Below are 27,906 nucleotides of genomic sequence, written 5' to 3'. Positions count from 1 at the left end.
TCCTCCAGTATAACTCCTCCCATAGAGTATGCAGCATCCCATTGATGTTTCCCAAACCTCAAGACCTTACATTTTGCTGCATTAAACTGACACCTCCATTCATTTGCCCATCTATCTAGCTTATTCAAATCCTCTTGCAGGGCTACCACATCTGCACTATTACTAATAATCCTATCCAGCTTCACATCATCTGCAAACAACTGAATATCCCCTTGCAATCCACTGGCAATGTCATTAATATACAGGTTAAACAATACAGGTCCTAGTACTGAGCCCTGTGGGACCCCACTTGTAACCTTCTGTCTCCTTGAAACTGCTCCACCATACACAACTCTCTGATACCTATCAGACAGCCAATCCTGAATCCAGTTGACCAATCTGACATCCAGACCCATGTGTTGCAACTTAAATATCAGCCTATCATGTGGCACCCTGTCAAATGCCTTTGTTAAGTCTAAGAAAATTGCAGTATATGCCTTTCCCTCATCCAATGTTCTTGTAACTTTATTATAAAAGGCCAGCATATTGCTAAAACAAGAGCGCCCTTTCACAAATCCATGTTGACTCTCACAGATAACATTACCCTCATCTGCCCAGTGCTTTATATGGTCCCTCACTACTTTCTCCAAGATCTTAACAATTACTGATGACACACAGACTGGTCTATAATTAAACACTTCCAGTCTGTTCCACCCTTATGCAATGGCACTATCTTACCTTCCTTCCATTCCCTGGGCACCTTTGCGGAAGCCAGACTTTCATTGAAAAGCCAGGTTAAAGGCACTGTCAGTTCCCCAGCACATTCTCTCAAAACTCGTGGTGAAATACCATCCAGTCCAAAAGCTTTATTGACATCCAGAGTTCTCAGTATCTGAAACACACTCTCCTCCTGTACCTCTAAACCTGCCCTATCCCTCTAGCATTAAAACTGACTCTTCCAGGATGAAATACTCCAATAAAGTGGTCATTGAACAATTCCACTATGTCCTTGCATCAGTCACTCTATTCCCATTTTTATCCCACAATATCATTCTTCCACAGTCATTTCTCCTCCTACTGGCCCACATAGCTAAAAAATTCCCTAGGATTTTCATTGGATCTTAAAGCCAATCTCTTCTCATATTCCAATTTTGCCTTGTTTACCAAACTAGTCACTCTCCTGGCCTGTATCTTATATTCTTCATGCATCTGCTCTTCACCTGTCTCATTATATCTCTTCCATAGCTTCTTCATCACATGCAGTTCCTATTTAATATTGTTTGTCATCCACTTTACTCCAAATTGTGTCCTCTTCTTCACTCGTGGTATACAACTTACCATTGCTGCTAACAAATATTCTTTCACAATTTCCCACGCACTAACGACATCCCGGCCTTCCAATTCCTCCCTCCATAAAACTTCCCGAAGTTGACGTCTAAGACTATTATAATCACCTGCATTATAATTCCACATAAGTTCCCATCTCTTTGATACTCCTGCATGTCTATTCATTTTCCAAATCAAAACCATATGGTCACTCTCTCCAACTGGTGGAAGAGATGTCATCTCAGTTATTATCAACTCTTCTGATGCTATAACCAAATCTAAAACTCTTGAACCTCTTGTTCCCTCTGTTACATGTTGCGTAAGACATTTGTCCCTCAAGAATTCTAGAAATTCCATTCCACTATTGCTACATGCATCTTCCGCTCTCCAATTTATTCTACTGTAGTTAAAATCTCCCATAACAATCATTCTTCTTGCACTTGCCAAACTCAGCTGCCTAAACATCTCCTGGGTCTGTAGCAACACCCCACTAAATATCCTGTCTTGCCTACCTCTACCTCACACCATATGCTCTCAAAATCATTTGTCTCACTTCCTTCCAAAGCCTCCACTCTTAGAGGACATAGGTCATCACTTATCATAAGCAGTACCCCACCACCACGCTTTCCCCTCCTATCCTGACGAAAAATACTATACCCAGCGACTTCTATTCCTGTTATTATATCCCCTTCTGTCAACCATGTCTCAGTGATCCCAATAATTTTTGGCCAGGCTGATGCTATCTGTGCCACCAATTCCTCTCCCTTATTCCGGATACTTCTGGCATTAGTATAAAGCATATAAATGCCATTGTTTCTATACCCAGCATTATCCCTTCTAGACTCCACTGGGCTCAGTGTTACCTGACATCGTCTCCCTTCTCCCAAGTATCCATTCCCACAAGAGGCCACCCCCTGCTATCATCCTCCCTGGGAAACACTGACTCTTTCAAAACAGCAATTTCTCCAGATGCCTACGTCCTTCCTCATTCAAATGTAAACGGTCTCTCGCATACAATTCCTCTCTTTCCTCAAACGCACTCCAAGCATCCACATATACCAGTCCTCTCTTGTCACACATTCTTGCTATTATGCCATTTAATATCACTGCTCTTCTGCTCAGCTCATCATTATCATACCTAGACAACACACACACTATTTTTCCTCTCTCTGTCTTCTTCCGTACAGTCTCAAGCAAAAACCTCATATCTCTCACTGCCCAACTTACATTACCACTCGAGTCATTCGTTCCTACCATCACAATCATCTCAACCACCCTTTCACCTCTCTTAATTGCCATAGCCAACCATTCTATTGTTCCTCCTGGCAAATACTCCTCACGCATCCTATCTTGAACACCACGGATCATTGAGTCGTCATACATTATACCTCTTACCATTCCCTCTCTCCTATTGTTTCCATTCTCTCCTCTTCTTTCATTCCCATGGGTCTCTCTCATTCCCTCTCCTCTACTGTTATTCTCTCTTCTAGCATTCACACACCTCTCTCTCTCTCTCCTATTGTTTCCATTCTCTCCTCTTCTAGCACTCCCATACATCTCTCTCATTCCTTCTCTCCTACTGTTTCCATTTTCTCCACTTCTAGCACTTCCATATCCCTCTCTCATTCTGTCTCTCCTACTGTTTCCATCCTCTCATCTTCTAGCATTCCCATACATCTCTCTCATTCCTTCTCTCCTACTGTTTCCATTTTCTCCACTTCTAGCACTTCCATATCCCTCTCTCATTCTGTCTCTCCTACTGTTTCCATCCTCTCATCTTCTAGCATTCCCATACCTCTCTCACATTCTATCTCTCCTACCGTTTCCATTCTCTCCTCTTCTAGCACTTCCATATCTCTCTCTCTCTCATTCTGTCTCGTCTACTGTTTCCATCCTCTCGTCTGCTAGCATTCCCATACCTCTCTCTCATTCCCTCTCTTCTACTGTTTCCATTCTCTCCTCTTCTAGCACCCCCATACCTCTCACTCATACTCCCTAAATTCTCTCTCTCCTACTCTGATTCTCCTTGCATTTATCTCTTCCATTCTCCTAATCTTATCTTTCATACTTCTGCTCTCATTCACAAGACATTCCACCTCCTCTTTCAACCCATCTATCTCCCTCTGCAGGTCAGTCACTCTTAATCTAAATTCACTCTCCCAAACAAAACCATCTCCTAAACTTTCACAGTCACTCACACCTTCCACACTATCAACTATTATTTTCTCATTCATATATATCTTTTTTTCATTCTCTCCTATCGTGCTACTTGTCTTCCTACATTCATTTCCCCGTTCCTGGAGCAACAAAGTCAGATATCGATATTTCTAATGCACTTATTTCCTCCAACTTCCTGCATTTTGCGCATATACGCTCTCTGCTCTCTTTCACAAGCCACATATCTAATTCCCGAGACGCATACATGCCGCAAGTACTGCATGCCACAAAGTCCCTTATGATATTGCTAATAATTGAGTTCTTAAATGGCGGAGGACTTGGCGATACGCCATTTGCGACTGCTGGTGAATCCATCATCATTCCTTACTGCCAAGTAGCGTAATCGTTAATTATTCAATTAATAAATTTCGTTAAATAAATAGAAAAAAAAGTACAAGCAAAACAAAACATTTAAGTACACTAAATAAAATGAAATATAACTAAATACAGTAATGAAAACTTAGCTTCGTTTTGTCTTCCACCGTTATGCATTCGATTCCGAAGGTAACCAAAATATATTATATCGCGACAGCAACTAACTTCCAAAAAACAACCACTGAAGTACACTCGTATTCAGAGAAAAGATTTAGCACTCAAAAACGTAGAAAAACGGGAAAAAAAATGGACCATTCATCAATTAAAAATCACTTTCTTCTACACAGCTCAAATTCACCGCCGCACGCTACGGCGACGCTAGCGCCATATATCAATATATATATATATATATATATATATATATATATATATTCGTATTCAGATTTACTCAGTTAAACGACATGTTTATTAATTTAATTTAAATGACTAAAACACAGAGAATAATAAAGAATGAGGTTTAATGGGGACACTACTAATTTTGTTGGTAAACCAACTTCTTCAGGTGTCAAAGTACAAAGAATTATACACAATAATCTGACAGAAACATTACATAATAACAACAGCAGATCTACTAGAAACTGTAGTACAGTTTAAATTGGAGTCTGCACTACAGTTCCAACTGTATGTTTATGCATGCGTGTGATATCGCAAGAATGCCAGCACTGGACAGCAGAGCTGTGCGAATCAGGTAAACTGTAGCTAAGGCTGCTATTCATGTGGGTTGAATCGAGGGTAATTTCTTTAGACTCAAGAATACAATCTTTCAAGTTCATCATAACATTTGTGAATATTAGAAGTTTGAGCCCAATCTATTTGATGTTGGTGGCCTTCATCAGAGTTTATAGAGAACAAGACGTGGCTGGCAAGAGCGCTGGCTCAGATTCTGTTATGGGATATATCTCTTTTGTGCTCTTCAGCATGGAGAAGGATAAATTTATCAGTCTGTCTGTAGTAAGGTTTTCCGCAATTACAAATAATCTTGTATACTCCTGGGAACTGAAGATGGTGATGTTTTTCTTTAGGTTGACTAAGGATAGAACGGAGTTTAGGAAAAGTAGAGAAAGATGTTTTGATGTTGAACATTTTTAAAATTTTAGCCAGTTTGGGGGAGAGGGAACCAATGAAAGGCAAGGAGATGTAAGCTCTGGGGGGATAGTAGAATCTTCATTAGTTAGTTGACAACGGCGAAAAAGAAATTTCTCAATGCTCTTTAAAGTAAAACCATTATTAAGAAAGGTCCTTTGGGGAAATTAAGTTCATTTTGAAGTTCTATGTTGTCTGATAATAAGGATCTGGCCCAATGTGCAAGGGTGGAAATAATGCCAAATTTCTGTGGAAGGTAATGATGAGAGGAAGCATGAAGGTATCTGTCATATGTGTTGGCTTCCTAAAGATTGAAATTTTAATATTATCAGAGCACCTAGTAAGTTTTATGTCTAAAAAAGGAAGACAATTGTTAATTTCTAGCTCATAGGTGAATTTGATCTTGTGATGAAAGTTATTTAGATGATCCAGAAAAACTTTGACGTTATCTAGGCCATGTTCCCATATAAGAAAAACATCATCAACATAATGGGAGCCAGATTTTAGGTTTTAGTGTGGCCGAACAAATCGCTTTTTCTTCCAAGTCTTTGAGAAATATATTATAAAGCAGACTACCCATAGCTAGTCCGGAGTTTTGTTTAAAGATCTTGTCCTCGAATCTAAAGTAGCCTGAGTTGACACAGTGGGTAAGTAAGGCGAAGAACTTCGTTGATAATTTGCTCTTGAGAAGAGTGAGAACCTCCTGGGTTGGAACATTTGTGAAAAGCAATACTACGTTGAAGCTTACCATCAAATCTGATTTGTTCAGTCTGTGGTCTTTGATCTTAGAAACAAAGTCAGCTGAATTCTTTATGTAAGAAGAGGATTTGCCTGCGAGGTGTTTTATGGAAGAGGCGAGATATTTAGATAAGTTGAAGGTCGGTGAGTCGATGCCTTCAACTATAGGTCTTAAGGGAATAAGGATTTTGTGAATCTTAGGAAGCCCGTATAATCGTGGGATTAAAGGATGAATGGATCTAAGTAAAAGGCAGATGTTCCTTGGTAAATCCGAAGTTGATGGTTTAAATTAATAATGGTTTTACTTTAAAAAGCATTGAGAAATTTCTTTTTTGCCAACGTCAACTAACTAATGAAGATTCTACTACCCCCAGAGCTTACATCTCCTTGCCTTTCATTAGTTCCCTCTCACCCAAAACTGGCTAAAATTTTAAAAAAGTTCAACATTAAAACATGTTTCTCTACTTTTCCTAAACTCTGTTCTATCCTTAGTCAATCTAAAGAAAAACATCACCATCTTCAGTTCCCAGGAGTATACAAGATTATTTGTAATTGTGGAAAACCTTACTACAGACAGACTGATAAATTTATCCTTCTCCATGCTGAAGAGCACAAAAGAGATATATCCCATAACAGAATCCGAGCCAGCACTCTTGCCAGCCACGTCTTGTTCTCTATAAACTCTGATGAAGGCTGCCAAGATCAAATAGACTGGCTCAAACTTCTAATATTCACAAATGTTATGATGAACTTGAAAGATGTATTTTTTTACTCATAACTTGGTTTTCTTGCATTTTTCTCTTTTAATTGCTAGTAATTTTTAATATAACTTCTTTTCCTGGACTTGTTCCAGTTTTTTTATTTTTATTTATTTATTTATTTTTTATCCATTTGCAGATAACTTCAATACAGGAAACCTTTATATAAATTAGCCAAACATTTAGCCAAAACGCTCACACACTACACTGGCAACACACCATCACACATAAAAAACTCAGCCCACTTTAAAGCCAGTATAGAAAACCTCACACTCCAACACACTGACATAATGGTCAGTTTTGACGTCTCCTCCCTATTCACTAATGTCCCACTCAAAGAAACCCTTGAGCTCATCCAAGCCAAGTTTCCTCCTGATATCTCAGCCCTATTTCAGTTCACAATGAACTCAGGCTATTTCGTTTGGCAAGGAAAGTTCTACAAACAGATAGAGGGGGACAGCCATGGGTTCACCACTTTCCCCACCCTTGGCCAATTTCTTTATGGAGACATTTGAAGAGAAAGCCTTAAACTCCGCCCCACAAAAACCCACTATTTGGCTTCGTTATGTAGATGATGTGTTTGCTATTTGGCCACATGGCTCAGACACACTCCACTCCTTCCTAGCACACTTAAACAACCAACACCCCAGAGTCCAGTTCACCTTAGAAAAAGAGGAAAACAACACCCTCCCCTTCCTAGACACTTTAATCACCTGCCAGCTTGATGGATCTTTGGTTTTCTCTGTTTACAGAAAACCCACCCACACTGGCAGATACATTCACCAGCAATCCCACCACCACCCCTCACAACAATATGGGGTGATAAAAACACTATATAACAGGGCAAAATTAATCTGCTCAGATGACAAGGCCCTGACTATTGAACTAAACCACATCCTCAACACTTTCTTAGCCAATGGCTATAACCCCCAAAAAATCCAAAAAATACTAAAACCTGTAAACCACAACCCCCCTCCCCTCCTCCACAATAAAGATTACACCAAGTCTATCACCATCCCCTACATCCAGGGCACCTCTGAGAAAATAACCAATATCCTCAAAAAAATATGACCTTACTTCCTGTTACAGACCATATAAAAAGTTGGTATCCCTTATCTGCTCTACCAAAGACCAACCACTTCCCCTAGACCTACCTGGTGTATACCAGGTCCCTTGCAGCTGCAAATTGTCCTACTTTGGCCAAACAGGCAGAACAACAAATATCAGGATTTCAGAACACCAAGACTACATCCGGTTTCACCAATACAGCCGCTCTGGGCTGGCAGACCATGCCTTGGATACCCACCATAAAATTCGTTGGAAGAAAACAAAAATAATTCATCGCAGCAAGTTTAAATACGAAAGATTATTCAAAGAATCTTCAGCAGCTCTAAAAAAACGTTCCTAACCTCAACAAATTTGGATGCATAAAACCGCCCCAAATTTGGGAGACTTTCATTATGAGAACTTCAGCCCAACTGCCAAGACTACCAAATTAGCCTGCAAGAGGGCACCATTAGAACTTTAGGAACAATATTAGTTTCTTGCTTCCTTCCTCATTTGCTTTGTATTAGTTCCTGAGTGCACATACCATATCTTTATGTTCCTGAAGATGGCAATGTGACATTGTCGAAATATAGAAGATATTCATTAAAGTTACCTTTAATTAATATACTTTATATGCGTTGTTAATTCCGTAAACTAATTACCAGTTATGTCTAACCAACGTATAAGTCTTGCTACTAGAAACAGGAAACCTTTGTATAAGCTAGTAGTCAGGTTCCTATAAAATCTCATAACGCAAAACTGTGGTGGTCTATATAATCGTGTTATATGGACCTAAGAGCCAGTGCAAAAACAGGTTATGTTCGAAAAGCTAGCAAAAATATAGCATTTTATAACTAATGGAAACTTAATTTTTATTGAAAATAGTAATAGTTGAACAAATGTCTTACAAACCGATACATATGTGTCAAATAATGTACATTCGTTCACTTTTTCCCCACTCTTCATTGCTGCTGCTAAGCACAATCAAATGAGAATGTTGTTTTTCTCTGTTGCAGAATATCTTCACCTTCTGAACTTCTTCTGCAGCATCTTGATTTCATGTAAATGTAATGATCTCTTGTAATTTGCAAATTTCATGATATGGAGCCAAGGATTTTTGAAGCTCCATTTTGATGCATTTTCTTCTACAACTCTTATGTAATGAGAAGCAATTTTTAAATTGCTCAAGCCCACCTTTACTGACAAACTAATAAGATTTTCCATTTATAGTTATATATTTTCAGTTTTTTTTTTTTTTTTTAATTACATTGCTGTCTAATGGGATCTGTTTTCCACTGCTATCATCAATACAAATACTAAATGCCTTTTCTCATTTTCTCAATTACTGGCACTCTGGGACAAGCTGCCATATTTATGGAAATTCTGCAGCAACGACAGTTCTAATTTTCTGTTAATTTTACTTTATGGTCTGCATTTTAAGATGATCTAAAATTTGTATCTCTAATTCTAGAGAAATAAAGTTTCTTATAGTTTTTTTTTTTTTTTTTTTTTTTTTTTTAAATACTTAAATTAGGTATAATTTCAGGCTGGAATTAGATATACAGCTTCCTTGACGAGTACAGTCCCTCTTGATGAGAGGGAGACTCATCAAGAACACGAATGCATCAACACCAGTTGTCATGCCTTCTCATAAATTCATTCACACTAGATGCACTTATCACTTCAACAAGCAAACTGTTCAAATCACTCACTGCTCTAGGAGTGAAACATTTAGCTCTTAACTTTATATTTTTTAGAGCTACTAAAGGGCTGTTGATGTGCAATATATAGCCTCTCGCAGTCAAGTCATCCCCACCTGCCAGGAGTATAGCCTGTTTTCACAAACGGGGCTGTGGCAAACCTGCTGAGAATTGCCACCACAAAAGCATATCTTCCCTAGTTGGAGGAAGTTCCAATTTAACCACTAGGTGGTAGATGAAATACCACCACCTTGCTTATTATAAACCTGAAGTGGCTGCAGCCATGTTTGGTCACTAGAGCAAGGGTTCTGGTTTCTGCCAGAACTTTGAACCTTGAATCTCCATTGTTTGATCTGCTTAGGCTCAAAATTTCTCCACCAAATCAACCTGCCCTTTTCAAATGCTCCCTCTATTGCTCTCCAAACTCCATCAACCACTCTACCTCTTCAACTTTCTCTCTCTAAAGCCAACTTTCTGCACTCAAAGTACCCCAATAATGAGGTCATCCAATATGAGTCGGGGACTTCAGTGTCCACGACTCATATTGGCTCCCCTTCAAGTTTCACAGATCATGCAGGATGACCAATCTTGGTTCATCAATCTTCCCACTAGAATGCCAGACAATGACATTCAATTTGTTAACACAGCTGACCTCTTCTTAACCAGTTCTCCTCTTGGAAACGCTGACCACAACCTCATAGAAGTGTCTTTTGCTGCAGAACAACCTACACCCACTAGTTCACAGTCTCATGTCCTCTGGCATTACAAGGGTGAAAACTAGAAGGACCTCCATGACTTCAATTCCACCTTAGCATGGTCCGACCACTGCTTCAGTTCTTGTGATCCAAACACCTGCTCAGAACAAATAACAAAATCATCCTCACAATCTATCCACAATGAAGGCTTTCATCCCTTATTCCAGTCCAAACTCTCAGCTACCATCCAAGCCTTGTTTCTCAAAAAGTGCATGAATGCTGTAAAAGAAAAAACCTCTGCTTACCACAATTGTCTGAACCCCAAAACCCCAGCTACCCTCTCTGCCTATACTGCAGCCAACAACAGTTGTAAAAGAATCATCACCAAGTCCAAGTAAGACTTTGAAAGGCCAAATGCTGCAAACTCGCCTCCTGTCGAAATGGCAGTCGTTCCTTCTGGTTCCTTCCCAAGGTCACTGGGCAAAACTTCTGCCCACCCAGGTTTCCATCACTCTCACATTCAGATGGTGCTGAATTACCTCACCAAAAGACAAGTTACAAACCAAGTTACTAGCACCACTCCTCTTCCAATTCCTGCACTGATGACCTAGACAAAGATCCCTCCACTCTACAAAGAACGGTTCATGTCTCCCACTGTCTTCTGACAAAAAAGAAATCCGAAGAATCCTTAACAAAATGAATACAAAGAAGGCATCTGGTCCTGATGATATTGCATCTATTGTGTTAAAAAATTTTTCCCCAGAACTAAAACCTATCCTGTATTGCCTTCTCAATCTATCCTATTCAACTAGTATCTCCTCTACAAAATGGGAACAGGTCCACATCCAGCCAATCCCAAAGAAAGGTGTTAGAAGTCAACCAACGAATTACCACCCAACTGCTCTAGTTTCTGATCTCTCAAAAATTATGGAGAAGGTCATCAACAATCAACTCTTGAACCATCTAGAGACATACCAACTAATCCGTGACAGCAGTATGGATTCTGCCACTTATGATCTACAGCTGAACTTCTTGCTTTCACCACACACCTCTGGACTTAAAACATGGAAAAATTTGGAGCAACTCGCATGATTGCCCTTGACATTTCAAAGGCACATGATTGCATTTGGTAGAGGGGCCTACTTAAACAAACTGACATCCTATGATCTGCCTCCCACACTCTGCAACTGGATCGCCAACTTTCTCACTGATAGCTTAGTATGTGTCATGGTATACAGTTTACTCTTCTCAGATATTCCCACCAATGCAGGAGTACCACAGGGCTCTTCCTCTTGTATATAAATGACCTCCTCTCAAAGCCTTCCAATCCTACCAATAGTTTTGATGATGACAGTACACTTCATTTTTCCTTTTCATTTGACAAACCTTGCAGTGCTCAAGTATTAGAATCCTCAAGACCTTCCATGACCAGTAACTTGAATTCAGATATCCTAACTATATCCCAGTAGAGCAAGGACAACCTTGTAAACTTCAATGCCACCAAAACTCACTTCTGTCTGCTCTCTCGCAAGAAAGTACTCACATCCTTCCCTTACCTTCAGTAATACTGAGATATCCGAACATGATTAGATCTCTCTTCTTGGATTTACCTGCACCTCTGATCTTTCTTGGCACAACTACATTTTAACTATAGCTTCTGCAGCTACCAAAAAACTGATGTACTTTTTTCATACGAGGCACAACTTAACACCTTCACAGCTGCTAATGCTATACAAAGCCCAAATCCACCCAGCCATGAAATATTTCTTCCATATTTATTGTGGTGCCTCAAAATCCTCTCTAAGATTGCTTCATTCTAACCAAAAGAGGACAATCTGGATAATTAATAATTCATCTCTCACAGACCTACTTCAATCCCTCTCATAGACATTCAGCTTGTGCCCCTTCTATAAATACTTTCATGCAACTGGATCACCAACTTTCTCACTGATAGCTTACTATGTGTCATAGTATACAGTTTACTCTTCTCAGATATTCCCACCAATCTAATTATTCCTGCACTCTCCTCCAAAATCATTAAAACAAGAGTCACTGCTAACCAATACCCTTTTACAGTCCATCTAAAACTCACTAAACCAGCTTCACTGCTACCTCTTTTATTCCATCTCCTTTTGTCCTTTAGAATAGGATACTTCCCCACTCTGTCTTCCCCAAAGATTACAACCCTCAGCATTTCAAGGAAAATGTGAACAGACTCCTCTTTTCTTCTATTCCTCTTGTTCACACACATGGCACTAGCATACAATAGGTTTTGTGGCTTTATGTGTGTGAACTATATATATGAAAGAATGATCACTAACTCGGTTACCATACATATTTTTATAAAGAATTGAATGACTAGAACTGAGATTTAAGTTAAAAGGTTTTAACATAAAAACACAACTAGTTTCAGCTTGTAACAGCCTTCATCAGGTGACATTATAAAAGAAAAGAAAAAACACTAAAACACTGAAGCTTAAATAAACTATGAACATCATAGAGTCTCTATACATAATTGACACTAAATTGTGGTGGTTGTATTTAAAGCTGTTCTTTCGTTAGTTGTATTGTTGGGAAAGTGCATGCTAGTAGCATCTCGTGAATGCCAGTACATGATTACAAAATATCAATATCTAGAAAGCCCACACATTCCAACAGATATCTGCATAGTCAGTCCCATCACTTCCCTCCTCATAAGCTTGGAATAATTCCACCTTGGGACATAGAGCCAGTTCTCTTTTGGATGACCCAAATGAACTTCTTACAGAAATAAACCATCTGAAAACTTCTTTCGAAGTTAATGGATATTCCAAGAGAATCATTGAAAAATTCCTTCTTAATCATCCTAGACATCACTCAGAAGAAACAAATAGATTCAAAGGCAATATATCTATTCCTTACATAAGTATGTTTTCACATAAATTAGCAAAAGTTCTAAGAAAATACAATATCAGAACCTTATTCACTCCACTTCAAAAGATCCGTTTCTTAATAAGCGACACAAAACCTTGTCATCATCAACTCAAATACCCTGGTGTATATAAAATAGTGTGTGATTGTGATATTCCTTATTTTGGGCAAACAGACAAATCTGTCTAATTGTGTATGGAAGAACACATGAGGGACATTACTTACCAGAGACAGCGAGCCAGTGCATTATCAAGTCATATCCTTTTCTCGGCTAATCCTAATAATGAAAACCAAAGTCACAAAGTCTGCTGGGAAAAATCTACTAACATCTTCCGTTGCAATGAACTAGAGAGAAAAATCGTGGAATCTATAGAAATCATCTTCAATCCTGTGCATCTAAATAATAACTTGAGCTACAACCTCCCAGATTGTCATTTAGCTGTAATCATGTACTGGCATTCACGAGATGCTACTAGCACGCACCTTCCCAACAATACAACTAATGAAAGAACAGCTTTAAATACAACCACAATGATTTAGTATCAATTATATATAGAGACTCTCTATGATGTTCATAGTTTATTTAAGCTTCAGTGTTTTAGTGTTTTTTTTCTTTTCTTTTATAATGTCACCTGATGAAGGCTGTTACAAGCCGAAACTAGTCGTGTTTTTATATTAAAACCTTTTTACTTAAATCTCAGTTCAAGTCATTCAATTCTTTATATATATATATATTGTAACTGGTATGTACTCAGATTGTAGACATTTTAAATCATAATTTTACTGACTAGAAACACCGAGATAAGGTAAAATAAAAACTTTAATTAAAACACAACTATTTTCGTCGGAAAGCTGACTTCTTCAGGTGTACAAATTATCACAAACGGGAAAATAGAAAGATAAAATATGGACTTCTCATAAAAAAGTTAGGAATACCAACAGTCAAATTTGAACTGGCCTCTGCATGGACGGTCTAGAATGAAGTGTTTAGTGAGTGGAAACTATCTCGAGAGTGCCAAAACTGAATTATTGCATTGTGTGAGTCAGCTAAGATATAACTTAATTGCTGTTCATGTGTGAGGGGGTTCAGAACTATTTCTTTTGATTCTAAGATGCGCCTTTCTAGTTTGTCAGTGCATTTATGGATATTAGTAGTAAGATTCCAGTCAATCTGGTGTTGAAGCTCTTCTAAATTAGAGTTGGCAGAGAAAAGAACATGACTGGAGAGGGTGCTTGCACAGGTTCTGTTGTAAGAGATATCACGTTGATGCTCTTCGAGAAGTAGTGAGACTACTTCTCGAAGTAGTGATCTGTGCTCAGCTACAAGAATTAAAAAGCAATAGATGAAATATTTATACTAAGACAAATATTAAAGAAATCACTAGAATAATAAGCTTCTTTAACTGCGTTATTGATTATTTAATTAAAGCATTTGACAGAATACAGTTAAAGGATATAATAACCACATTAAAAATAAGAAAAATACCAAAACAAATTTCAGAACTAATTAGGAATTTATACACAGTTAACAATACATACAGAACAAGGAAAGATAACCAAAGGAAATTGAACAAGATCACTCAAAATCACTCAGATCCCATCTTAATTAACTTAATGATGGATGAAATAATACCAAAATAAAATGGGAAAGTGTGGAATGCAAATTAAATATGAAAAATTAAGAATAAGTCATCATAATACAAATTAAAGAAAGAAGTCACATAAAAATTGTTTATTTGTAAAATTTTTGGCTGTTTCATAGATATTTTCAATACATTATAGGAAGATAACCACATAAAAGAGAAAACACAATTAAATTGAAAGCACATTATATGCACTATCAACTGCAGGAGAATAACTCCATCTGCATTGATAGATATCAAGAAATAAATTAAAATTAAATAGTTAAAATATTTTGAAATTTAAACAATTAATTATAATTTGTGAAACACATGAATGATGAGTATTAGTTAGGATAACTTCCCAAACTTGAGAAAGTTTATGCCAATCATTTTGTTAAGGTTGGGATTGTGAATGTGTGCTTCACAGCTTTCTTTATACAGTCTTTCCAGAGGAAAATAGCTTTTGTGTAGAACTTGGGTTCTAACATCAATAATATATTTCTTAAAGAGCCCAATAAATCTGGTTTAGCAAGACATGCCATATCTACAAAACGCCGTGTTTTGTAGATATGGCATGGCTTGCTAAACTTTTCACTCCTTAAACCTATCAAGGAGTGAAATATATCAAGAATATATTTCACTCCTTAAAGTGAAATATATTCTTGATATTCTTCAAGACAAACTTGTGCATAATTTACAACCAGTCTGCCATAATAACATAATCCACAAAAGCAGGGGATTCTGTAAACTCCAGGATAAGAAGATGACAGTATTTGTCTTTTGGAGAGATAAGGGAAGCATTTACACTCAATTGACAAAACATTAGAGATACCTACCTAATAGCATGTTTGTGCTCCTCTAGCAAGAATAACAGCCTGTACTTTCAGGCATTAACTCCACCAGGTGCAGGAGGGTTGCCAGAGGTAATTCCAGCCATGCCTGTTCAGAATTGTTCACAACTGTGTCTTAGATGTCGGTCCTGAATATATGGAGCTAATGCCTCATTCTACAGCATCCCAGAGAGAGAGAGAGAGAGATTTAAATCTGGAAACCTTGGGGGGAACCACTGGGGGAGTGCCTGATGAAACAAACCATCGGTTGCAGGATGCACAAAGACCATGAAGGTGTTTAGGTGATCCGCCAGCACATTCTGGTAACTTGCAGCATTTAAGGACCTCTACGGACACACTAAGAAACCTAATGTATCAAATGAGAAGGTTTCCCAAACCATTACAGAACTAGCACCTCCTTGAACACAGATGATCTGCCAAGATAGGGCCATGGTATCATGCTGTCGATGCCACACCTGCACCCTCCCGTCAGCTTGGTACAACTGATTATTGGATTCATCAGACCACGTGACTCTGGTCCACTCTGCAGCAGTCCAGTTTTGATGGTCCCGACACCAGGCAAGGGGCAATGCCCGATGATGAGTTGTCAACAGTGGTACACGATTAGGGCATCAGCTCCCACAGCTTATGGTATGCCATACAGTTCACTCACTGATGCTGCTTGGACCTCTGACAATGAAACTGGATGTGATCTGTGCAACCACTGCCTTGCTGTTGGTCTGTATGAGCCTGGACAGTCTATACCTACCCCAGTAATCAATGGCATGTAGTAGTTCACCACTTGCTCGTGGGTGTTGGTACATCCATTGATGGTATACCCACGGTAGACCCTTGAGAGCCATAGGGTTCTTTCCACTTTGGTGACAGAATGACCCATGTGTCTTGCGCCAATAACACGTCCAAGATCAAAGTCGAGAAGATCACCACATTTACCCATGTTCCTCAATTGTGATACACTGTTGGGAAGCCCTGATGTCTGCCTATTTACTGTCAGCATTCGGTTTGGGTATTTCACTTTGCACGGGGGATGCCGGTGTCAACTTCCCATCACCTCTATGTCTAATATTTTGTCCACTAAGTATAGTTTACGAACTGGATGAAAAGAGACTTATAGGTCAATCTGGCAAAGAAGTCTTGCTATATTTTTCTGAAAGTCCTTCAACATACGGTAGACAAATTCTGGGAACTTCTTCTTGGGGAGGGTTAAGATGAAGGCCATAATCATTGATTATTTTATTGATCGTTTTTTGTGTTATAACCATTAGAGTTAAAGGTAGCTCCAATAAGAGACTGTTCCTTGTTTAGAAGAGAATCTGTTTAACATAATTTATGAGTTCTGTCACCTAGATATTTGACTACAGATATTTCTCACAAGGGTAATAATGTGCGTTAGAATCAATGTATTTGCCAGGATGAGTTTTGGATATACTGAGAACTGTATACTGCCATTTGGTTGACATAGAATGAGAATTTAGAAAAGGAAGACAGTTGTTATCTTCTAATTCTAGAGTAAATTTGATTCTTAGGTTTACTGAATTTTCTCAAGAAATTCATGACAATCAGATAAAGAGGAGCTCCATACAGAAAAAACATCAACATATCTGTACGAAATCAATGGTTTAGGTGAAAAAACATCAAGAATAAGTTGTTCAAAATATTCCATAAAGCAATTAGCTAGAGGAGAGAAGATGGGAGACCTCATAGCTGTTCCCTCTATCTGTTTGTATAATTTGTTCTGAGAACTGAAATATTCTGAATTAATGACAAAATCAAATAAATTTACAATATCGAGAGGAAAATTGTTATGAAGGTAATTCTATTGTATCATTCAGAGGGATGTTTGTAAAGAGTGAGACTAAATCAAAACTTGCTAGATCTGCGGATTGTAAAGATAATCCTGAAATTTGATTCTATTGAATATTTTATGAAAGAAGCAGTTTCCTGAAAATGCAGAGAGAAGATTAGATAGATATCTTGAGAGTTTATAAGTCTGACATCTTACGCAGTTCCCTATAGGTCTCAACAGAACATTATGTAATTTAGGAATGCCATAAAGTCTTGGAGGAAAAGCATGATGAACTTTTAGCCTTTTTATTGTTTTTTCATCCTAGGAATGAACTTCGCCTAAGAGACTGTTGAGTTTATTGATTTGTGATTGAGTTGGGTCTTTATAAATGCTTCTGTATATAGGATGATCTTGAAATAGAATATTCAGGTTTCTAAAACTAGAATTTAAGAACTAGAAATTACTTTATAATGTACTGCATAGGATATTGCCAGCCTGGTTGGCCGAGTGGTTAGCGTATCTGCTCTCCAGCCAAAAGGCTGCGGGTTCGAATCCAAGTGTGGGCATGGATGTTTGTGATTGTCTGTGAAAATAATAGTGGTCATGGTGGACAGTAGATGGTGTTGGTGTAGATGAGAGTTTGTGGATGAAGTTGAGTGGTGGAGACAGAGAATTGGTGCCCTCCCCCGATGAGTCTTAGGACTCCCTGGAGGTGTCTAATAATAATAATAATAATATTCAACTTAAAAACTCTCAAGATATTTGTATTCGTATCTCAAAACACACACACACACACACACACACACACACACACACCTACCTATAAAATTAATAAAACTAGAAAAAAGTCCTTAGCCCATCCCATAGTACTAATGCATTATAGGTTTACACAAAAACATTTCATTGGTGGGAGCTGCAAAAAAAAAAAAAAAAGATATTCTACAAGAATTGTTAGACCAGTAATATACTAACAGATGCAGGAAAAACACATACAGGAAACTACAAAAATAGACAACTGAAAACACCAGTGTGATAAAAAAAACTTTAAGGAAAAACTGAAGGTGTAACAATATTTAAACATCAAAAACACACAAATCACAGAAAATTGTAAAATTGTAAAAAGAAGAATGAAAAAAATTATATAGCAAGAATGCAGGATAGCTAATAAGAAAAAAAAAAAAAGAAACAGTTAATGAACTGGAGAACAAAGAAAAAGTTAATTCAAACAATACTAGGAATAACATACAGTTTACTCATGAAATTTCCACAGGTTTCATTGTACAATATAGTTACTTGCTTAATGTTTGTCATTATCATAATACACTGACCCTAGTGAAATGAATTTCACTTGAATGTATGTATTATGATTTTAAAATTTCACCTTTAATATATTCTTATTGGAAAAAATATTCTTGGCTAAACATAGCAAATATTAGTTCATTTTAACATAATTTTAATTCATGTATAAGAAACATTCTTAATTAATATTTACCTTCTTTCAAAAAATGGCTTTCAAAAGGAAGTCTACCTGTAGACTCTGCCAAGGTAAAAACAGCATCAGATGATGCTAAGCTGAAATAAACAATAAATAGCTTTCATAAATATTAAATGAAAAACATCAAATTTGAATGTCTTCATATATTCTATGCATTGTATGGCTACACTCTGCAAGTACATAGTAATCACTGTCCACTTCTGAAAACTTTGAATAGATCAAAAAAGAAACTAGAATCTACTTGGGTGGTCGAAATTGTAAAGTTCAAAATTCAAAAATATTATAAATCTATCATTATTTCACATCTAAGTAAGAAACTAGAAGCTTTCTTTTGGAGCTAAATTAAACATTATAAGCCTTTTTTTCACACTGACAGAGTTCAGTTAAGAAAAATAAACTTTCTGAGATAGAAATGCTACAGAAAAAAAGAGTTTTGCCATCTTAAGATTTCTGCCTAGTTTCTGGTGAGAATTAAGTTGAAAATAGCTCTTAGATTAGCGAAACCTTAATGAAAAGCTCTAATTAAGAGCTAACATAAACAAAGATTTTGGGGCAGAGTTCTGTCTTTTCATAAACAAGTCAATTTTGAAACTTACTTTCAAAACTGAATTGGCAAAAATAGGCACTGCCAACACAATAAGTCTAATTTTTCTCTTCCACTTCTTTCTGGAAGAGGCAGAAGAATTAGAGAAGTATCACAATGACATAACTGGTATTACAAAAACAGACAGTGTAATTCACTATAAATGACTGAGAGAGATGGTATTTTATATATATATCAGCTCAGCACATGAGAGGTTCCAACGAGAGTACCATGTGTCGGCAAGTAGTTAAAGATAAAGAAATTTGCTGATGTGTTTCTCATGAGCTGAGGGTTGCAATCAGTGGAGAAAACTATTCCAAAAAAGCAAAGGCCTAGGGTAGGAAGGAGGAGGATGAGAAGTTTCCATGATAAGTTTGGAGCTTAACTGTATGTGGATGTTGACCAGCAGCTACTTGCTTTTAGGAAAGTCGAGAGATGGTAGCAAGTTCAGTGAAGCATCATTCATCGAAATACTTATAGAAAAGACATAATAAAGCAACAGAGTGACTATGGGAAAGTGACAGGAGGGAGTCAGTGAGAACGCAGTCATCCATTAAGCGAGTAGCACTCTTCTGAATATAATTAAGCATTCTGAAGGTCATAAGAGCACCATCCCCAATGTAAGAATAATATTCTTAGTTCAGGCAGATTTGAGATTTATAAAGTGTCAAAAGTTGAGCAGGAGAGAATTACTGTTTAGAGCAAAAAAGAATTCTAGGCTTTTTGGAGGCTGAAGAAGCTATGAATATGATGTATTTGTGCCAGGACAGGCTGGATGTGAAAGTCAACCAGAGATGAGAAAGCTGATTGTGAATGGCAAGCAGAATATTGTCAAAAGTGAGGGACAGTGAAGCACAGTCTATCTTTCAAGGAATTAGATAGGACTGTTTTTTGGTGGCTTTAAAACTCACCAGGTTATCCTAACTCTACTTGAGAATGAAAACGAGATCAATTTCTAAGGCACAGGTTAGAGGATCTTGAAGCTTAAATCACCTGAGCACTACAAGGTTTTGAAAGAGAAAAGAGGAATGGAGAGTACTGTCATCAGCAAAACTATGAATAGGAGTGGGGGGGGGGGGGAAGAGAGAGAGAGAGATCACTAATATACAAGGGTGGTCTGAAAAGTTCTCAGCCTAACAATGAAAAAACGAATTTATAATTTCAAAATAATTTTTATTTTTCAACATAATCTCCCTTAAGACTAATACATTTATTCCAGAGATGCTCCAGCACCATCATCCAGTCCCTGTAGTGGTTCTCAGTAAGATCTGCAAAATACCCCTCTACAGCTGCAATCACCTCTTGATTTGAAGAAAAATGCTGCCAAGGAAGAGTTTTAGTTTTGGGAAGAGATAGAAGTCAGAGCCAAATCTGGGGAATAGGGTGGATGTTCCAACAATTCATAGTGCAGATCCCTTAATTTTCCCATTGCCAAAATACCTTTGTGGGCAGGTGCATTATCCTCATGAAAGATGATTTTTTCTTTCTTTCTTTTTTCCGGGTCTATTCTCAGAAATTTTTTCGTCTAGTTAAAAGATCGGAATAATATTCCCCAGTTATTGTTTTACCCTTTTCAAGATAATTAATAAACAAAATGCCTTTAGCAACCCAAAATGCCGATGTCATGACCTTTCCTGCTGATGGAACCAACACGGTTTTCTTTGGCGCTGAACAACTAGCTTCTGTCCATTGTTTTGACTGCTGTTTGGATTCTGGTGTGTAATGGTGAATCCAAGTTTCATCCATAGTAATAAATCAATGCACAAAATCAGTTTTATTCTTGTCAAAATGCTCCAAGCACTGTTCAGAGATTTTCATATGAGTGCATTTTTGATCTGCTGTGAGCAAGCGCAGCACCCATCTTGCACAAAGCTTTTTCATATGCAATTCTTCATGCAAAATATATCATAGAAAAGCATTGAAATGCCTATAGTCTCAGCAATTTCACGCACTTTGACTCGCCGGTCATCCAATACCATATTGTGCACTTGATCAATGATTTCTGGTGTTGTTACACTTTTTGGAAGTCCTTCACGTGGATCATCTTCAAGGCTGATACGACCACGTTTAAACTCGGCAGCCCATTCCTTAATTGTTGAAAATGAAGGAGAAGGGTGTGTTAAGTCAGAGTGAAACAAAATATTAAAGAAAATTACATTTCACTCGGACTTAACATAGTTCTCACTCTCTTGGATCAAGTAATGATTTTTTTAGAAATGAATAAGCACTTGTATAGCAATCTTAATTTAGTTTTATGTCTTTTATCTTATATTGTATTGTAAAATTTTATTATGTATGGCTACTTAGTCTCAAATACTATGCAAGTACCTGACAATTGGTGGGAGAGAAATAATATTCAAAAATGCGAAATGGCCGACTTCAGTACAGGCATATCTGTTAGTAAGCACGGTGCCTCCCCCTCCCCTTCCACCGCTACACTCCGTAAGTTATGAGAGGATTCCGTGTGCAGCGCTAAGTGCCGTGTGATGTGAAGAAAGATGACGTAGATATCGATGACGAAAGAGAATGGAGTGGCGTGATGCTTAAAAGTGCATGTAACGCTGGAGACAAGACTTTTTAGACGTTTTCCTGCTGCTGTGTGCTGTGCCCTCATAGGTCCAGCAGGTGTGGAGCCTTCACGTGGTTTTCTTTTGTTCAAGGAGATATCGGAAGAATGACTAGGAAGACTGCCAGTCAGAAACTAGCCCAGCAGACTATATTTGTGGAAGACTACAGAAACATCCAACTATGAAGTACAGAGGGAATCCGTAGTGAACATCCTGAGAATGTGTGAAGTAAAGTAGTTGTAGAAGGCAGATATCCAACGAGATAAGGAAGCGGCCAAAGTAACATACCAGCAATTGGTAAGGTGCAAAATTTTATATCTTCTATCTAGTGGAAATGATTAGAAAGATTTTATTGTAATGTGCTACGAGAGACTCTTAGGACAGTAAATTGATAGATTGAGAATGAAACAGAATATTGTATGTAAAGTTTATGTGACAGATAGAATCCAAAAATTACTGCTAAAATTGAAAGAGATACAGAAAGTTGTTTCATGAATTAACCTTGAGAGAGAGATTTACTAAAGTTCTTAATTGAGTTTGTTATATATATATATACTGAATAGGATTGTCAGAGAAAATTGAGAATAGAAGTTAATTCATATTGAGAATGAAATTGATTAACTAGAGTAGCACAAAGAGACTAAGTGTATTAAATGTAATTAAATATGTTTCTCAGATTGAGATTTATAGAAAGGATAAAGTAATTGTAAATATAGTTGCAAATTCTCTATCTAGCTTTGATTGTTTGATTGACTCAGTGTTATAACATGTATTATATGTAATTTTCTCGAAATTAAAATGTTTTGTTTAAATATAAATGTTGTATTGCCTGAACTTAGAACCTATTGCACTTGCTCATAAAATTTAGCGAACCTCAAAAGGCGGGAGAAGAGATAATATTGGGTCATGACTGTAAGTTGGAATATTATAGTTGATAAGAATGAATGCTGACTGTATTCTAACTCCTTGGTCATACAAGTTTAGTATAATCTAGGATTCAGGGTGGCACAGCAAAAATAAAATAAATTTCTCTGAATTTGAATAAGGAAGTCTTAGAACCAGTGCTGAGACAAACAAATAGGCATCCGCCATTTGCATTTTCTTTGTCTCACAAATCAACAGCTTCATTCTTGTCAGGGATTCGGCCTGAGTTAAGTTAAGTGAGATAGGAGTTTAAAGTAAATGGTATTAAATAAGTAATAAGAAAAGAAAATATAGGAATTATTGAGAGAAAGGTAGAATAAAGTAATATATACATATAAGAGATAAAAGAGGGCACAAAAACATAAGAGAGTCGACACAACAGGTGCCCATAAATGTTTATGAACTTTGAATGAATTTCTTTTGGCATTAAACCTTCTTGTACAAAGAATTTTATAACTGCACAATGCTCAATTTCATCCATTTCAAGGGATACAGACACTTTTGCTTTACAGCTGTATGAAAGAAACTACTTGATAGAATGACTTGAAATTTCACATGGATACTTATGACAGATGTACCAACTTAGAAAAAAAAATTGTGCCGATAGTGTTGCCATCTATCGAGGCTGAGAACTTTTCAGACCACCCTCGTACAGGAGGAAGAGAATGAGTGAGCCCTGGGGTACCTCTGGCATTGACTAAAAAATCTGATGAAAGGAAACCATCTACCATGATCTGCAATGCATGAATGGAGAGAAAGCTGGTGATCCACTCCTCAACAGTAGGAGGAATTTCATAAGATATTAGATTGATAAAAATACAACAATGCTAGATTTGATCAAATACCTTGAAAATATCAAGAGCAACCACTTTAGTTTCTCCACACCTTTCCATGGCCTATGTCCAAGGGTAGGTATGGTTAACTAGGAGATCGCCGTGTGGAGCAAGAATGGCAGAATCCATATTGGTGATCACTAAGCAATTGGTGTGTCTCCAAATAGTGAAAAGGTCAGCTGCTGATGACCTTTTCCATTATTGTTGAGAGTATTGAAGTCAGAGCAACAGGGTGATAGTTGACTTTTATCTCCCTTATTTGGAACAGGCCACATACAAGCTTGCATCCAAAGTGTAGGGGTAGTTGCCACTATGGCAGATTGAAGAGATGATACAAGGTGGGGGTAGTTCTGGAGCATAAGCTTTTAGTAAAATTGGAGAAATGCTATCAGAGCCAAGAGAATTATTAGCATGAAGGCTACTAAGTATTTTTTGATATCCTTCTGGCAAAATTTCAGAGGATGCGTACTGAAGATAGTGAGCAGAATAATGAGAGGAGATTTGACTAAAAAGAGTTAGAAACAAAAAATTATGCCAAGATATTTCTCTTGACTTTAGATTACCATTATATCAACAGGATGTGAGAGAAGTGGAAACATGGAAAAGCACAAGTTGTATCCTACAGCTTTGATGTGGGATGAGAAGGCTTGACTGCCATTCAAATAGGAGACAAGTTTATTGCATTTGGCCCAGAGCCTGCTGTGGATTTATTGATGATCTTTTGAAGTGTTCTTGTAGTCTTTAAGTAAACTGAGTAAGAGGCTGGAGTTTTTGACTTGAGCCACTGGACATAACCTGAATTCTTGATTTGGATGGTTTGGGCATAATTCTTGAGAATGAGAGCTTGGATAAAGGTTGAGGATTTTGAGTGGAGTGGAGAATGAAAGCACTCACTCCAGTGAAAATAACTGTGGTTATTAGATCAGAGGAGATGATAGGATCAGAAGGAGGAAGCAATAATCAGACAATGGAAATGAGGCATAAAAATCCTAAAAGTCATCCCAATTGTTACCATTGTAGTGCTATAAGACAAGAGACTGAGATTGACCAGGAGAAATACAAACTGTAGAAAAGTAAACGTGGACAAGTTTATGATCAGACTTGCTTTGAGGAGAACTAATATTAATGGTATATTACTAAAATAAAGAGCCAAAAAGGCTTCAGTTTGGCAATGCAAAATCATAATGTAAAGTGGATATTAAATCCAGCATTATTTCAAAGCCAAATGTAGAAACTATGAAAGTTTCATAAAAAAGTTGACCAGAGAGCTTACAGGAATACTTAGATGCAGACCACTTAGAATACATAAATGCTGCCCAAGTGTCTGCTCTCTTAAAGTTTCTGCCTGGTCTCTGAAGAGAACCAACCAGTTTGAAACAGCTGTCAGGCCAATGAAACCTTATCAAAATGGACCAATAAAAGGCGAATATATAGATGTTTGGGCAGCGTTTATGTCTTCTAAGTGGTCAGCGCTAAGGCAACGCATGAATGCCAGTTTCTACATTCAGCTTTAAAATAATGCTGGATTAAATATCCAACCTTGATAATTAATTCTGCATTTCGAACTGAAGCCTTTTTGACTCTTTCTTTATTTTAGTAAATGCTTTCACATACTGATGAACAGTTCGCTTACAAAAAATACACCTCTCCGACATTTCAAGTTCCTTAGCACTGAACGAGAGATTTTGTTCTCTTGTAAGGTTTCTGCCTGGTCTCTGAGGAGAACCAACCATGTTGACATAGTTGTCAGGCTAGTGAAACTTTATCAAAATGGACCAATAAAAAGCAAATATATAGATAGATGTTTGGGCAGCATTTATGTCTTCTAAGTGATCTGTGCTAAGGCAACTCATGAATGCCGGAGAGTGTATTCCCAAAAGCTCTCTGGTCAACTTTTTTTTTTTTTTTTTTTATGAAACTTTCATAGTTTCTACATTTGGTATTAAAATAATGCTGGATTTAATATCCACTTTACCTTTATAATTAATGGTATATTTGGAAGTAGTGCTGGTAAAGAAGAGGTCCCAGGTGTTGTTAAAATAAAGAGGATTATCTGGAATTCTGGTGGGTTGGTGAATGATTTGTGTTAAATCATTACCAGCAAACAGTCTGGCTTCACTTCCAGCCTGGTTGGTGAAGTTGGAAAAGGAATGCAATCTGAAATGTGGATGTTGAAATCACCAAGGAAGATAATCTAACTGTTGGGGTTATTAGACTATATGTGACTGACTTTAAGAGATAAATAATCAAACAAGTTTTCATAAAGGCTTCAGTAAGTAGAGCAGTAAATGAAGGTGACAGACAAGAAAGGAAATCTAAATCCAAAGCAGATCATACAAAGGGCTTTTTAGGTTTCATAATCTTTGGCATAAGATATCAGATCTGACCAAAGCAGAAGTCTTGCCCTTCTTGCAAAAGGCATCATGTATGATACAATGAGAAAAGATGATATAGCAGTTGAGGTTCACTGATGAATAACATATGCAGTTTGGATGTTTGTAAGTGGTGGTGCATGTCATTGATATTAGAACTGAAACCTGAGATGATGTCAACCTGGAAGGTTTTTATGTGGCATTTTGATGTTCAGTTGGATTTTTTTTAGGTAGTTTTCTGATCCGAGATTTTTTTTTTTTTTTTTTTTAACTGCAGTGTTTCTACAATTTTTTATGATGTTTATATGTTAGTGAATGAAATATTAGGAAAATTTACAGAGTAGGACATGCAGCAGAGGTGAAGGATTCGTGGTCACCACTCCCATGCAGGTAGTTGCCCATACTCACATTCAAGTGTGGATTCAAACAGTGTCTCCCTGCAAGCTGCTACATTTAGACTCATTCCAGGCACAACCTGACAGAGTAAGCAACAGAAGGTTTATTGCGAGTTCATCAGGAAACCTCCTAAAATGTTACCAACAGGTTCAGTCCCATGTACTACCTGACTGTTGCTATCCATATAATCAGACAAGAACAATTAGGGAAAGAAAGTAGTAGCTATTAGTACAAAGATCATAATATTGAATGGGGCAATTTCAAATAAAGTGATGTGAGCAGACATCAAAATGGTGAATTCAATTAGACATTTGTGCCTATAGTCAAACAGAAGGTTCCTATAAAGAAAAAAAAAAAAAAAAAATGGAGAAATTTTTTGAGACATTAATGAAAGCAGCTGGTATAGAAAAATGAAAAGTGTATCCTTTATTGGTAAGCTAAATACAGAGTAGAAAATTCACACCAGACATATAGAAATGTTTCAGAAAGATTTGGAAAAATGAGCAAAACTAATAATAATGGTGCATTTGATAGATTTCTGAAAGAACAGATATTGATTGTAAGGCATCAATATCAGTTTTATTGTTAGAAATCCTTTAGAAATCAGTTAGAAATACTGGAAAGATAACAATATATACTTGGTTTGTACTTCTGGAAAAGGCACATAAAGGTGTAAAGAGAAAATTTGTTAACACATTATAATATATGGAGTAAATTATACAGCCTATAAAGTTGAAGATTACCTTCTAGAATTAAATGAGGCGCTGGAAGAATGTTTGATAAAAAATCAGTTGTCAAACAAGGGCTGATATTACTCCCATTGTTATTCATCATTTATATGATTACATTATGAAGGAACATGATAAAACAGTATTAGCAAAATTGGTATGGTATGAAGCCAAATAAATAAATTTGTATGAAATAAGAGAAAAATTAGTCAAAACACAAAACTAGCTGTGTACAAGACCACGTTCAAACCAATTTTAACTTACAGATCTGAGAGATGATTTAGAAATAAATCAGCTCTCAGATAAGAGTGCTGAGAAGATAAGGAGAGCAGCAATACCATATCAAAAATAAAGATATAAGGAAACTTGGCATTGTCAGCATTCAGGAATGTGTTAGCAGAGCTAATCTCAGGTGGTATGGTCACTTAAACAGAATGGGAGACAAAAGGTTAGCAAAACAAGTTTTCTTGGCCAGGGTGCAGGAAACGACCCAGCAGAAACCAAGATCTACGTAGACTGTTACAGTAAAAAGTGGCTTAGAAAACAGAAAAATAAAATATGATAATGTTGGAGTCTTGATAGATTAACTGTCAACAGGAACTTAGTAATGATTTAACTTTCTGATGTAGTGCTATCATAATATCCTATGCAATCCCCAAGAGTACATGTCAGGAATTTGATGATAATGATGACAAATAACCATTTTCATTATGTCCCAGCCGTGCTGATTCCAAATTTTATTATTACTGAAATTCAGAAGTAGTCTAAATGAATAAATGATTTTTCATTCAATAGAACTGTATTAAACCAAGAGACATCTCTCAGTTTAAAGCATAAGTCTCTCCATCACAACCATCAAAAAATACCAGATACCACAGGAAAGAAAAACATAATTAAATCTTTCTGAATGGCTTCAGAAAA

The 27,906-nt window shown here is 37.1% G+C and overlaps 1 protein-coding gene across 1 annotated transcript in view; it reads right to left on the bottom strand.

Annotated features, from left to right (window-relative positions):
* The window catches only part of roq (RING finger and CCCH-type zinc finger domain-containing protein roquin), a 504,568-nt gene that overhangs the window by 300,400 nt on the left and 176,262 nt on the right, over positions 1-27,906 (bottom strand). Inside the window, exon 8 of the mRNA XM_090405434.1 lies at positions 18,580-18,659. Coding sequence (XP_090261560.1) covers positions 18,580-18,659 — 80 coding nt within the window. The remainder of the gene's footprint in view (positions 1-18,579; positions 18,660-27,906) is intronic.

The sequence above is a fragment of the Typopeltis vanoorti genome, chromosome 1, assembly GCF_054136105.1.
Source record: "Typopeltis vanoorti isolate ZY-2024b chromosome 1, IOZ_Tvanoo_1.0, whole genome shotgun sequence".
NCBI lineage: Eukaryota > Metazoa > Arthropoda > Arachnida > Uropygi > Thelyphonidae > Typopeltis > Typopeltis vanoorti.
This window is presented reverse-complemented; position numbering and strand designations above follow the sequence as displayed.